Raw genomic sequence first — 14,584 nt, forward strand, 5'->3', positions numbered from 1 at the left:
GTCATCCTTTCCAAACTCCTTTTTCCGGCCAACATATTTCCTCCATCTCACAAAATGATAATACAATTAAATAAACAGTGTGTAAATTTAATTTTGGGGAACAACTAGAGAATGCACTAAAATATTTTAAAAAGTAAAGAGTACAGAGGTTTAGGAGCTGTGGAGATGGGCACAAAACAATGTCCTATGATGAACTACAGCAAAGATGAGACAACAGCACCTTTTAATAGACTTATCAAGCACAGGAAGTCTGAGAAAAAATTAAAAACAATGGTCTTAACATAGACATCAACTATAAAACAATAATTACTCACTTATAGATAAATAATAGTAGAAAATAATAATAGAAAAATAAACCAAAAAGAGGACCTCATGCAGTTGGTCATCTGCACTGTAGGGTCAAAATCATGGAAAACTGTGTGCAATGGTCATAAAACAATAATACAGTATATGAACACGTTTTATCAGAACTTCTCCCTTGGGAAAAGGGGGAAAACATGTATTCTTTAAAAATGTGAACCTTTTGTATGTATTTTGCACTGTTTTGTATTTGCGTGGCGTAGAGATGTAATGTGTCATGTGGTTCTTATTGTATGAACTTCAATAAAAGTGTTCCTGGAGAACGTTATCCGGGATGCCGTCAACGACACCGAGCTCGTCAAGAGAAAGACAGTCACCGCCATGGACGTTGTGTACGCCCTGAGGAGACAGGGTCGAACTCAATCCGGCTTTGGCGGTTAACCACCTGGAACCTGAACGCAACACAACTCTGAACCCAACGGCTCTCCTAAAAGGCACACATCAAACTACTGAGAAACGACCGCTTTACGCTAACTATCAAGCCCATACATACGGTTTATATTTATAACAATCACTAATAACAATGTTAATACACGAGGATTATTCTACGTCTTTAAGTGAAGCGAGTGTGTGGCTCTTAAAAGAGCCGTTGTTGTTGTTGTTGCAGTGGTTCTTGTCTCGTATCGTCGCCTCACTTCTTGGCGGCCTTCTCGCTCTTCTTGGGCAGAAGAACGGCCTGGATGTTGGGCAGGACCCCGCCCTGGGCGATGGTGACGCCGCCGAGCAGCTTGTTGAGCTCCTCGTCGTTGCGGACAGCCAGTTGCAGGTGACGCGGGATGATGCGGCTCTTCTTGTTGTCGCGGGCGGCGTTTCCGGCGAGCTCCAGGATCTCAGCGGTCAGGTACTCGAGCACTGCGGCCAGATACACCGGACCGCCGGCGCCGACACGCTTAGCATAGTTACCCTTCCTTAGAAGCCTGTGCACACGACCCACCGGGAACTGGAGCCCGGCACGAGAGGAGCGAGACTTGGCTTTAGCTCTGACTTTACCGGCCTTTCCTCTTCCGGACATTTTCGCTGTTTAGATGAAAATCGTTGGATGAAAGACGATATACAACTGCGTGAGTCTGATGTAGCTGAAGGAAGATCGCCGTGTTTATATCTTCACCCAGCTGCTCCCTCATTGGTCACACTGAGCGTAAGTGTCATCGTCCAATCAGAGAAGAGAACGGACAAATTCGAAAGGAAAGTGGCGGGGGAAAAGATCGGACGTGACTGGAGACATGTACGTTTAAAAACGCCCTTCATATCGTCTTATTACAGTTTTTCTGAATGTAAAATGTGAAAATATTAATACGTATAGCAAAACCACTCACTGAGTTTGCAAAACTAAAAGCACAAACACTGCTTTGAACTCAGTTTGCAATTTTGTAACACACACTTTGCAAAACTGTAGGCACAATTCACTGCACAACACCCTTTTTGCGGAACTTTAAACACAACTCACTGCTTACACGCAATTACCAAATTTCCAACACACTCCTAGCAAAATTATACACATGTATCACTATCATTAACACTATTTTGCCAACTGTCTGGCTCACTTTCACATGTGAAAACTGTTTTAGATAATCAGTTCACTTTGCAATAGCCCTATAAATAAGCCACAGGTAAGCTGTCTGTGTGGAGTACAATGGAAGGAGCAGTAAGAGTGAGAAGAGTGAGAGTCAGAGGAGGACGAGGGAGAGGACGTGGAGGTGAAGAAGCGAGAGGGTTAGAGGAAGTTAGAGGAAGAGGACAAGGAGGAGCAAGAAGAGGACGAGGAGGGGAAAGAGGAAGGGTAAGAAGAGTAAGAAATAGAATATCTGATAACATCTTCCAAAATATACACAGTGTGAGCCTTTCTGCACTAAGTCATGTACTTGCGCGTCACAGAATAAGAATGAAGCAAATTTACAGAGTTCCTTTCGAGAGAAACACTGAACGTGTAAAGCAACTGCGATATGACTATGTGCAGGTAAGCTAAAGTGTCATTGGTTCTGGATTTGGAAGTGCATACTGTAGTGCTGTGCATGGGCCTGATGTGTTGCATTTGTTTTGTCTTGTCCAGAGAGTGATGGAACTAGAAGCAGACGCCATGGGACATGAGCTGTAAAACAAGGAGACGTGGCAGGAACATTATTGGACACCTCGCCATCATCAATGTCCCAGGACAACGTGGTGGTAACATAACCATGTGTGCAGCTATAAGCCAAAATGGTGTTGTTCACCATCATGCAACCATAGGCCCATATAACACTGCACACATTATTGCATTCCTGGACACCTTACATGACATGCTCACTGTTCATTGTTTTTTAGAGACTTTTATTGAATTTCACACAATAAAACACATGACACATTACATCTCTACGTCACCTAAGTAACCGGAGATGCAAAAAAAACAAAACATACATAAACAGTAAAAGACAAGACAGTGTATAAGGTGCATCAACAATATAAAAAAAAGTGCAAAACGGTGCTAAATACATATAACGGTCCACATTTTAAAGATTTAAATTTTCCCATGGGAGCAGCTGATCTCTATCAAGAGATTTTCTCCTCCTGAGTTCTGTTAAAACCTGTTCATATACTGTGTTACTGTCTATAATCGTTTGTTTAATGACCATTGCACATCTTGTTTTCCATAACTTTGAGCCTACGATGCAGATGACTAACTGCATTAGCTCTTTATCTTTCTGGTTTATTTTGTTATCGATAAGTGAATAGATGGTTGTTTTGTAGTTGATGTCTATGTTAAAACCATTGCTTTTCAGTTTTCCCCAGACTTCCTGTGCTCGGTGACAGTCTATTAAAAGGTGCTGTTGTGTCTCATCATCGCTGCAGTTAAACATGGGACATTGTTTTTTTTTTAACAAAGCAGCTCCAAGACACAACAGCTCTGACAGGAAGTCTGTTCAGAGACAGAAGCCATCTCTGGTCTCTGATACTCTCTGATAAATGTTTGTTTTTAAACATTTTCAAAAGCTCTCAGGTCAGGCCTGGATACGGCATTCAAGGAGATATTTTCCCCGGTGCCTTGGACTGGAGGATATGTGGACGAAAGTTTGTGGCCGAACCCAGAGAGACGACTTGATGTAGGCTGATTGTCTTTTTTTTTGTGAAATTACTATTTTGTGTTCTGACTTTTTCTTGGTTTTGATGAGTGTGAATAAACACCAATACTTGAAGTTTGGATCCTTGTACATTAACAGAACTATGACAAAAGTATGACCTCAAATTGACATCTGTGCACAGAGAAAGCAAAAGCCAGATGTGTTTTGAATTCATACCATCAGTGTGTAGTTGGCACATTGTGTGCTTAGTAGATGATGGCTTGTGTTTACTGTTTGATACGAAAACACCATTTTTACGAAGGTGTGAAGAGTTAATCTAGCTGTGTTCGCTTTTGCATTATCTGTGTGAAGAGTTTTGCAAAAATAGCCAAGAGTTACAAAAAAAGCGTTTAAGCAATCAGAAAAAACTGTAATCAAACGTACTCAACATTTATCTCTTAAAACCACACAAACACCACAAAATGTCGTTTTACTATATTTAAATGTGTATTCCATCACTTTGTATGAGTTTTTTAATTCTTATTATCATTATTTTGGTTGTTTTAAGGAGCTTTACAGTTGGATTTGGACACAAACATCAAAACTACAATATTTTGTCCCCTAAAAACTGTAAAATGATTCACATTCTCAACACTGTGTGCAACAAAACTATTGTGTTTGAAAACTACAAGTTAAACCTAAAATGAAACTTAAATATTTAATATAAAGATATAGTATGTAACATTCAAAATGCAAAGTTGTACTTACATTAGGCAAAATGTTTATAAAGTCAACATTTATCAGAACAAAGTTTAAGGCTTTTCTCATTGACAGTTTAGCAAAGCAGAGGAAAAGAAAAACGTTAAATGTGGATTTTTTTTTACATTTGATCAAACAGAACGTAAAAGACATTTAAACATGTTTTAAAAATACTGTGTATAATTGTGTTGAATGACAAAGTTATTCATCCTGAAACAAAGAAGTCAAATTAATTATTTTGTAGTTCTTTTAATATTTAATTCTGCATATTTAATCTTAAAAATAAATTCCAGGTAAGATTTTCTTTCATTAAAAGTATTCATATATATATATATATATAATTTTTGATGAGTTAATAATTACTCAATTGATTACTAGGTTGATTCAAACGTGGGTTTTGATTTTATGAACATTAGTTTGGTTTTTGGTTTGTTTAGTTTTTTACTGAAAATTTACACAAGATTTTTGGGAATAGTAAAAAAAAAAAACACTAATGCGTTTCTGACCAAGTTCATTCATTCATTGAAGGGGAAAAACCAGAAAAGCTGCTTGTCATCAGAAAAAGAAGACGTTCTCAGAAAAACACTTCGTCGTCACAGTAACACTGTTCACGTCACGCTCAGTCGACTTTCCGCTCAGTTAGTGACAAACAGGCGACAACAAGAGTCAGCAAAACTCTGTGTGTGTGTGTGTGTGTGTGTGTGTGTGTGTGTGTGTTCAGAATATTTTCATTCGTTGGAGCCGTAGTTTTAATAACAAGTAAAAATCAAACAAAGTAATACATGAATTGTTGAATTAGTAATGTGATGTAAACCACTCACTCTGCCACACCAAAGTCCATAGAGAAAACCAGTGATTTTTGCTCACAGGGACACAGGAGCTGCTGGTCCTCTGCTGCCTCGTGTGGTCACTTTGTGTCACTGAGTTAAGTCTAAAGTAATTATTTTAAAAGCCGAATTTATTCAAATCAGTCATTGTAAGTTAGTGATGGAGGCAGCAGTGGATCAACAACTCCTGTGAACTCCTGTGTGCTGTGATGTTAAAATCATTGGTTTTCTCTATGGGCTTTGGTGTGGGAGAGTGAGTGGTTTACAGACGTCTGTCTAACAGTGAGATAAAGACGTGAACATGTGACGTAGAGATCGTAGACTTAATCTGACGTTGATTTTATGGCCCAGCTAAAATGAGTTTGTTTGTTGTTCTGCGTGAAGACAAATATGCAGAATAAAAACAAAACAACGTCAAGTGGGAAAGTTCTTTCATGTCTGATGTTTGTTTCAAAGGAATTTTTTAAATAAAAGAAAAAGAAAGGAAAAAAAAAAACCTGTGGTAAAAGGTTGCAGTTACATGTTTTGGCCAGCAGGGGGGCAACAGCTGACACTTGAACCCTTTAAATGATCAAACAGAACGAACGAACCAACATGTTTTTAACACATATCATTTTTGTTATTAATTAATACAGAGTTTGAGTGCGTTTTAATGTGCGTTTTATTTTGTAGGAATAATACTAATAATGGAATATAACAACATTTTTAATTTAATTTTGTTGGAATAACTACGCGAATGAGGAAAAAAAAACATCAAATGTTTATTATTATGTAGGAATAACTACTAAAATAAAATAAAAAAAACCACCATCAAATGTGCATTTTATTTTGTAGGAATAATACTGAAAATGGAATATAACACAAAAATTAGAATGTTATTTTGTAGGAATAACTATGAAAATGAAAAAACATTAAAAGTGTATTTTGTTTTGTAGGAATAACTACTAAAATTAAAAGATAACAAAAGTTTTTAGTTTTTGTGTTGATATTTTTTTTTAATCATATGATATTAATTTGTTTTTTAATTTATAGAAAATATTCCTTGTTTTTCAACAATAAATGTCCCAAGTAATTCAGTTATATATATTAAATTATATATTATTAGTGTGTGTGTGTGTGTGTGCACACGCTGAGGTCAGCAGAAGCCGATGATTGATGATGACGATGATGATGATGATGATGATCAGTGTCTGTCAGTGATCAGATGATGACGCGTCATTAACTCTGTTTGTTTTACTAAGTGATTGTCGTCGTTCAGTCACACACACACACACACACACACACACACACACACACACACAGTGGGCGTGTCCAGGTGGAGGTGATGAGTATAAATGAGGAGGACAAACTTCTGCTCCTCCTCACACTCCCCTGCTCTCAGCTCCTCCTCCTCCTCTTCATCACAGACTTCACCTCCTCCAGCTCGACAGGTAGCACACTCCTCCTCATCCTCCTCCTTCTCCTCCATCCTTTCCTGTCCTGTCTCCTCCTTCACCACCTCCTTTTTATCCACTTCTCCTCCTTGTCCTCGTCCAACTGCTCTTTTCTGATCTCCTCCTCTTCCTCCCCTTTACCTCTTCTACGTTCTCCTGCTCCTGCTCCTCCTCCTCTTCCTCCTCCCCCTATCTCTCTTCTTTGATTCAAATTTCAAATCACTTTTAAAGGAAAACATCGTCTTTTCTGTGTGGTGTTTTTTGGTGTAATTGCAGCTCTCCTCCACCATGGCGGCGCTGTGGCTCCAGTCTGTCTCTCTGCTCGTCTTGCTGATGGCGTCGTGGCCTGCGGGCGCTCAGGCAGTCTCCGCCCCTCAGCACCTGTGCGGCTCTCACCTGGTCGACGCCCTCTACCTGGTCTGCGGCGACCGTGGCTTCTTCTACAATCCCAAGAGAGACGTTGTGGACCCCCTGCTGGGTGAGTGCTGCAACTGCGCGTTAAAAAAACTTCATTTAAAAAATAAAATAAAAAGCTTAAAAATACAATTAAAACGTTGGCGTAGTTAACGTTGACTAACCACGTCTACTCCGTCTCGTCAGGTTTCCTTCCCTCAAAGGTGGGCGGAGCCGTGGCGGCGGCGGGCGGCGCTAACGAGGCGGCGGAGTATGCGTTCAAAGATCAGATGGAGATGATGGTGAAACGCGGCATCGTGGAGCAGTGCTGCCACAAACCCTGCAACATCTTTGACCTCCAGAATTACTGCAACTGAGGCCCGGTGGCGTCACCTGACCCCGCCCCCTGACCCCGACCCCGCCCCCTGAAGAAACGTCAAAAACAACCCCGATGCTGAGAAATGGACCAATTTATTTTTTCCTAGAAAATAAAGTTTTGTGAATTATGGGAAAAAAAAAACATTTGCGTGACTTGACTTTGTTCTTATTTAGCATTTAAACGTAAACACCGCGGTTATAAGTTTAAAATCAAACTACTTTAATTAAAACAACAGTCTGTAACGAGTTTGTGTCAAAAAAACAAAACTATTCCGAACTTTAACTTCAACGTTCACTGCTAATATGATGACATTAGTCCGCAAAAATGTTGCTAACTAGCCTTTTTCAAAGATAGCTAACTTTCACAGTTGTTGCAGATGATGATGATGATGAAGCTGAAATCCTCGTTGAAGTTGAAGTGAAATGACTCAAACGCAACCGACTGACGAACGCAGAGTTTTAGTGTGCGCTTTAATGTCCGTTTTATTTTGTAGGAATAATACTAAAAATGGAATATAACAACATTTTTAATTTTATTTTGTTGGAATAACTACGAAGATGAGGAAAAAACATCAACAACAAGTTTTTTTTTGTTGTTGTTTGTTTGTTTTGTTTGTTTTTACCCTTTTTAGTTTTGTTTTTATTTTAATATATGTATATATAATAATTTTATTTTAATTAAATTTAAATTTTATTAAATTTAAATTGTATTAATTAATTTTAATTAAAATATGTAAATATATATTAATCTGTTAATATTTTTAGGTTTTTTTCAGTGTCTTGTGTGTTGAGTTGGTGCAGGTGGGCGTGGCTCACTCACTCACCTGCCGTGACGGAGTGGAGTGGGCGTGGTCAGGCACAGGTGACGCTCAGTCTGAGGAGGAGGAGTCACGTCCTGTTTCTCTGCTGCTGCTGACAACACACACACACACACACAGCGGTTTATCCTCCGTTTCGATGTGAAAAACCAAGAATTTCTTCGTGTTTCTTCGTCTGTCTTCGTGTGTTGTCGTCGGCGCGACACGATGAGAGATGTTCACGTGGACAACGAGACGCTGTGCGGCGCAGGTGAGAAACACACACACACACACACACACACACACACACACACACACACACACACACACACACAGTTCAGAATAAAACGTGAATCAAACATGAGAGGCGCCGTTTGACCTCTGGCCTTTACGTGTGTGTGTGTGTGTGTGTGTGTGTGTGTGTGTGTGTGTGTGTGTGTGTGTGTGTGTGTGTGTGTGTGTGTGTGCGTGCGTGCGCCAGAGCGTGTGTGTGTGTGTGTTGACAGTGTAAACAAAGAGTGGTCGAACCAGAAACTCCACTAAATCTAACACTCGGCTCATGTTTCTACTCTCAAGAAACGTCTATATATGTATATATATGTGTGTGTGTGTGTGTGAATATATACACGTGTGTATATATATGTTTGTGTATGTATATATATATATATTATGTGTGTGTGATTTTTTTTCCTCCAAATACATTTTTTCCCTTAAAATTATGATTTTTTTCCTTTAAATTATGATTTTTTTTCTCAAAATAGTTTTTTTCACTCAAAATTATGATTTTTTTCTTAAAATTTTTGATTTATTGCCCTCAAAATATTTTTTTTCCTCAAAATTGTATTTTTTTCTCAAACTTTTTATGACTGTTTCTTACAGAAAAAGTGTGTTTCTGTGTGTGTGTCCATGTGTGTGTGTTGTTTCTCTGCAGGTTCACTGTTGACCGTGTGGTGTGGCTCTCGCTCTGCTGTGTGTGTGATCACTGCAGACAACACACACCTGAACGACAGCAGCAACTCAACAGGTACGTGCACACACACACACACATTTTATAAATACATATATATATGTATATGAATGAAAACAGATATAAAAATGTGTATTTTGAATCTTCCCCTTACAGATTTTCAATAAAAATAAACTCAATAGTGGCTGTAGTAACAGTAATAAAGTAAATGTTAACGTCGTAAAACATGTCAGAGAAATAAAAACTTTGGTAAAAAAAAAAAATAAAGTAAATAAATGTGAATAAATGACATTTAACGTGTGTGTGTGTGTGTCAGTGTGTGTGTCTCCAGGCTCGTCCTATAACCACTGGCTGGGTCTGACCCTGGCTCTGCTCTCGGCCTTCCTCATTGGCTCCAGCGTCATTCTGAAGAAGAAAGCTCTGCTCCGATTGGCCGACGCCGGTCACACCAGAGCAGGCGAGTGCGTGCCACGTCTGCGTCACATGATCACGTCTTTATCCTCACTGTGAGACAGACGTCTGTAAACCACTCACTCTCCCACACCAAAGTCCACAGAGAAAACCAGTGATTTTAGCTCACAGGGACACAGGAGCTGCTGGTCCTCTGCTGCCTCGTGTGGTCACTTTGTGTCACTGAGTTAAGTCTAAATTAAATATTTTAAAAGCCAAATTTTACAAATTCAGTCATTGTCAGTTAGTGATGGAGGCAGCAGTGGATCAACAACTCCTGTGAACTCCTGTGTGCTGTGATGTTAAAATCACTGGTTTACTCTATGGGCTTTGGTGTGGGAGAGTGAGTGACTTTGGTGTGTCAGTTTACTGTTGGAAACTTATTGTGTGTGTGTGTGTGTGTGTGTGTGTAGGTCATGGAGGTCATGGTTACCTGAAGGACTGGTTGTGGTGGGGCGGCCTGTTAACCAGTAAGAATCTATCTGTTTTTTTTATATATAAAACTAAAGTAAAATGATGATGATGATGATGATCACTGATGTTTTCTCTGTGTGTATGTGTGTGTGTGTGTGTGTGTGTGCGTGCAGTGGGAGCAGGTGAAGTGTGTAACTTTGTTGCGTACATGTTTGCTCCTGCGACGTTGGTCACTCCTCTGGGAGCTCTGAGCGTTCTGATCAGGTGACTAACTGCACATGTGACACCTTTACACGCTTACCGCCACAGTCATGTGACACGTCTCTGTGTGTGTGTGTGTGTGTGTGTGTGTGTGTGTGTGTGTGTGTGTGTGTGTGTGTGTGTCTGCAGTGCAGTTCTCTCCTCCTACCTGTTGGGGGAGGTGTTGAACGTGGTGGGGAAGCTGGGCTGTCTGCTGTGCCTGCTGGGCAGCGTTCTGCTGGTCCTTCACGCTCCCGAGGAACAGGAGGTGACATCGCTGCAGGACATGACCGGCAAGCTGCTGGAGCCTGGTGAGGGGCGGGGTCAACATAGGGGGGCGGGGTCAAAATTATAATTTTTTCTACCAATTATAATTTTTCCTCAACATTTTTCTTTTTCTTTCTCAAAATTATGATTTTTTGCCCAAAATTGTGATTATTTTTTCTCAAATCTATGATTTTTTTCTACAAATTATAATTTATTTTCTACAAATGATTATTTTTTCCTCAAAATTATCTTTTTTTTCTCAAATCAAAATTTATTTTCTACAAATTATTAATTTTTTCTACAAATTATTAATTTTTTCTACAAATTATTAATTTTTTCTACAAATTATTAATTTTTTCCCTCAAAATTTTTTTTTTTTTTTTCTCAAATCTATGATTTTTTCTACAAATTATATTTGTAATATTTAATGTGTATGTCTGTCATGTGTGTGTGTCCGTGTGTTTGTGTCCATGTGTGTGTGTGTGTGTGTGTGTGTCCATGTCCATGTGTCCATGTGTGTGTCCATGTCAGGTTTCCTGGTGTATGTCTCCACAGTCTTGTTGCTCTGCCTCGTGCTCGTCTTGTATTTCTCTCCTCGCTTCGGTCGCTCTAACATCCTGGTCTACATCGGCGTTTGCTCGCTGCTCGGCGCCTTCACCGTCTCCTCGGTCAAAGGGCTCGCCATCGTCATCAACACGGGTGAGACGGACACGCCCACAGACACACAGTTCAGTGGTTTTCTCCATGGACTTTGGTGTGGCAGAGTGAGTCCTGACCCACTTGTGTTTTCTCTCTCTCTCTCTCAGTGGTTTATGACACTTCCGTGCTCGCTCGCCCTCTCCCGTGGATCCTCCTCGTGAGTCTGGTCGTCTCCATGGTAACGCAGGTAAACAGTGATGTCATACGTGTGTGTGTGTGTGTGTGTGTGTTTATTGGGGTGATGGTGGTCATGTGACTGTGTGTGTGTGTGTGTGTGTGTGTGTGTGTGTGTGTGTGTGTGTGTGTGTGTGTGTGTGTGTGTGTGCAGGTGAACTACCTGAACAAGTCTCTGGACTCCTTCAACACTCTGCTGGTTTACCCCGTCTACTACGTCCTCTTCACCTCCGTAGTCCTCTCCACCTCCATCGTCCTCTTCCAGGAGTGGAGGAGCATGTCGGCCGTGGACGTGGTCACCACGCTCGGAGCCTTCGTGGTCATCGTGGTGGGCGTGGCCATGCTCCACCTCTTCAAGGAGCTACAGGTTGGTTGGTCCCTCCCCCTCTATCTGTGTTAAAAGTCCGATTTTAGTCAGACTAAGATGATTTAATGTTAGTCCGATTAACATCGAGCTAGCCTTAGTCAGACTTAGATGATTTATTGTCAGTCCGATTAAGATCGAGCTAGCCTTAGTCAGACTTAGATGATTTAATCTAAGTCCGATTAACATCGAGCTAGCCTTGGTCAGACTAAGATGATTTAATCTAAGTCCGATTAACATCGAGCTAGCCTTAGTCAGACTTAGATGATTTAATGTTAGTCCGATTAAGATCGAGCTAGCCTTATTCAGACTTAGATGATTTAATCAAAGTCCGATTAACATAGAGCTAGCCTTAGTCAGACTAAGATGATTTAATGTTAGTCAGATTAACATCGAGCTAGCCTTAGTCAGACTAAGATTATTTAATGTTAGTCCGATTAACATCGAGCTAGCCTTAGACTAAGATGATTTAATGTTAGTCCGATTAACATCGAGCTGGCCTTAGTCAGACTAAGATGATTTAATCTAAGTCCGATTAACATCGAGCTAGCCTTAGTCAGACTTAGATGATTTAATGTTAGTCCGACTAACATCGAGCTAGCCTTAGTCAGACTAAGATGATTTAATCTAAGTCCGATTAACATAGAGCTAGCCTTAGTCAGACTAAGATGATTTAATGTTAGTCCGATTAACATCAAGCTAGCCTTAGTCAGACTAAGATGATTTAATGTTAGTCCGATTAACATCGAGCTAGCCTTAGTCAGACTGAGATGATTTAATGTTAGTCCGATTAAGATCGAGCTAGCCTCAGTCAGACTAAGATGATTTAATGTTAGTCCGATTAACATCGAGCTATCCTTAGTCAGACTAAGATGATTTAATGTTAGTCCGATTAACATCGAGCTAGCCTTAGTCAGACTAAGATGATTTAATGTTAGTCCGGTTAAAATCAAGCTAACCTTAGTCAGACTAACGTACCGGGATCATGTGAACACGTTAGTCAGACTGGAGTCAGATTACGACCTCGTTGCGAACACTAACTAGCCCGAGATGCGGTTGCGACTTTTCCGACACAGTTCCGATTTGTAAATGGAGCTCAGTCTCGGACGTAAAATTGTCTATTTTGTGGTAAAAATGTGAAATGTACATGATGTGAAATAGTCTTTGACGTCTCTTTGGACAGATGACGATGAAGCAGCTGACCAATCAGCTGTCTCAGCCAGTGGAGAGGGAGGAGCTTGGGGAGGGGGCGTCGCCCAATGAGGAGGAAGGGGGAGGGAGAAGAGACAGAGGGAGGAGCAAAAAAGAGGACAAATACGGACTGATGGACAACATGGTCATCGAGAGTCTTCCCCCTATGAGAGAGGACGGACCGAGGGTCTTCATCATCAGCTGAGGACAGAGGAGGGAGGACAGAGAACTGAGAACAGAGGACTGAGGAGGGAAGACTGAGGACAGAGGACTGAGGACAGAGGAGGGAGGAGGGAGGACAGAGGACTGAGGACAGAGGAGGGAGGAGGGAGGACAGAGGACTGAGGACTGAGGACTGAGGACTGAGGACAGAGGAGGGAGGAGGGAGGACAGAGGACTGAGGACAGAGGACTGAGGACAGAGGTTCTTTAAAGCTCTGCCCCCTCGTAGGTCAACTACATTTCAAATTTAGCCTGAAAATCTGATGTGTCCTCACTGAGACACTGTGTCCTCACTGAGACACTGTGTCCACACACTGAGTCCTCACTGAGACACTGTGTCCTCCTGTGTCAAATACGTGGATTATCTCCTGAGAGACAGATGATAATCCACACGTCTGATCAGAGACACGAGGACGAACTTTAGGTGAAATTTTCACTGAAATTTGATCAAATTGAGTTTTTAAAGAAAAAAAAGGAGAAAAGTTACAAACTCTATTTATTTTGTTTTAAACTGTTTTTTTAAATCATAATTTAATCACTTTATTAAACTTTATTAAAAACAATCAGCTGTGGATTCTTTATCATCTTTATATTCATATATTTACGATCTGCACTTGTCCACTGGGTGGCAGTGTGACATCACTGTGTGTGTGTGTGTATCAGGATCAGTCGTCCTCATGAGACCAAAACCTGGTCCTAATGAGGCTGAACTGAGTGATGAGGCTCAGTGACTCTTCCTCTTCTCCCTCCTCCTCCTCTTCTCCCTCCTCCTCCTCCTCCTCCAATTCTTCCTCTTCTTCTTCCTCCTCCTCCCCCTCTTCTTCCTCCTCCTGCTCCTCCTCCTATTCTTCCCTCTCCTCCTCTTTCTCCCCCTCCTCCTCCTATTCTTCCTCCCCGTCTTCTTCCTCCCCCTCCTCCCCCTCTTCTTCCTCCTCCTTCTCCTCCTCCCCCTCTTCTTCCTCCTCCTTCTCCTCCTCCTCTTCCTCCCCCTCCTATTCTTCCCTCTCCTCCTCTTCCTCCCCCTCCTATTCTTCCCTCTCCTCCTCTTCCTCCCCCTCTATTTCCTCCTCTTCCTTCTCCTCTCCCTCTTCTTCCTCCCCCTCTTCTTCCTCCTCCTCTTCTTCCTCCTCCCCCTCTTCTTCCTCCTCCTTCTCCTCCTCCTCTCCCTCCTATTCTTCCCTCTCCTCCTCTTCCTCCCCCTCTATTTCCTCCTCTCCCTCTTCTTCCTGCCCCTCTTCTTCCTCCTCCTTCTTCCTCCTCCTTCTCCTCCTCCTCCCCCTCCTATTCTTCCCTCTCCTCCTCTTCCTCCCCCTCTATTTCCTCCTCTTCCTTCACCTCTCCCTCTTCTTCCTTCTCCTCCTTTTCTCCCCCTCCTCTTCCTCCTCCTCCTCCTCTGTAAACAGGTCGGGGCTAATTGTCTCCGTCCTCCCTCACAGCTCAGGGACTAATGAGGTGTTACGTCTTATTGTGTCCCCCCCTCAGGACAACAAAGACAGAAAGGTCCTCAGAGTGTGTGTGTGTGTGTGTGTGTGTGTGTGTGTGTGTGTGTGTGTGTGTGTGTGTGTGTGTGTGTGTGTGTGTGTGTGAGTGTGTGCGCGCGTGCGTGCGTGTGTGT

General features: G+C 41.6%; 3 protein-coding genes across 3 annotated transcripts; 2 read left to right on the forward strand and 1 right to left on the reverse strand.

The window, feature by feature from the left end:
- Positions 1 to 11: 11 nt before the first annotated feature.
- LOC310927130 (histone H2A-like) lies at positions 12 to 1,414 on the reverse strand. Its single transcript, XM_083889397.1, has one exon. It carries the CDS (start codon positions 1,370 to 1,372, stop codon positions 992 to 994), a length of 381 nt encoding a protein of 126 aa, XP_083745523.1. The 5' UTR covers positions 1,373 to 1,414; the 3' UTR covers positions 12 to 991.
- A 5,276-nt stretch (positions 1,415 to 6,690) lies between these two features.
- Positions 6,691 to 7,184, forward strand: ins (preproinsulin; the record flags this gene model as incomplete). Its single annotated transcript, XM_083889045.1, has 2 exons — positions 6,691 to 6,892; positions 7,015 to 7,184. Exons 1-2 carry the CDS (start codon positions 6,703 to 6,705, stop codon positions 7,182 to 7,184), a joined length of 360 nt encoding a protein of 119 aa, XP_083745171.1. The 5' UTR covers positions 6,691 to 6,702.
- A 1,026-nt stretch (positions 7,185 to 8,210) lies between these two features.
- nipal4 (NIPA like domain containing 4) lies at positions 8,211 to 12,953 on the forward strand (the record flags this gene model as incomplete). Its single annotated transcript, XM_083889711.1, has 10 exons — positions 8,211 to 8,253; positions 8,914 to 9,006; positions 9,281 to 9,406; positions 9,813 to 9,869; positions 9,987 to 10,077; positions 10,204 to 10,364; positions 10,852 to 11,019; positions 11,127 to 11,206; positions 11,348 to 11,560; positions 12,741 to 12,953. 10 exons carry the CDS (start codon positions 8,211 to 8,213, stop codon positions 12,951 to 12,953), a joined length of 1,245 nt encoding a protein of 414 aa, XP_083745837.1.
- Positions 12,954 to 14,584: the final 1,631 nt, after the last annotated feature.

The sequence above is a fragment of the Microchirus variegatus genome (assembly GCF_963457635.1).
Source record: "Microchirus variegatus genome assembly, chromosome: 5".
NCBI classification, from domain to species: Eukaryota; Metazoa; Chordata; class Actinopteri; order Pleuronectiformes; family Soleidae; genus Microchirus; species Microchirus variegatus.

Bases quoted from the DNA above. Each gene is read 5' to 3' on its own strand.
- LOC310927130 (XM_083889397.1), bottom strand. From the start codon at position 1,372: ATGTCCGGAAGAGGAAAGGCCGGTAAAGTCAGAGCTAAAGCCAAGTCT.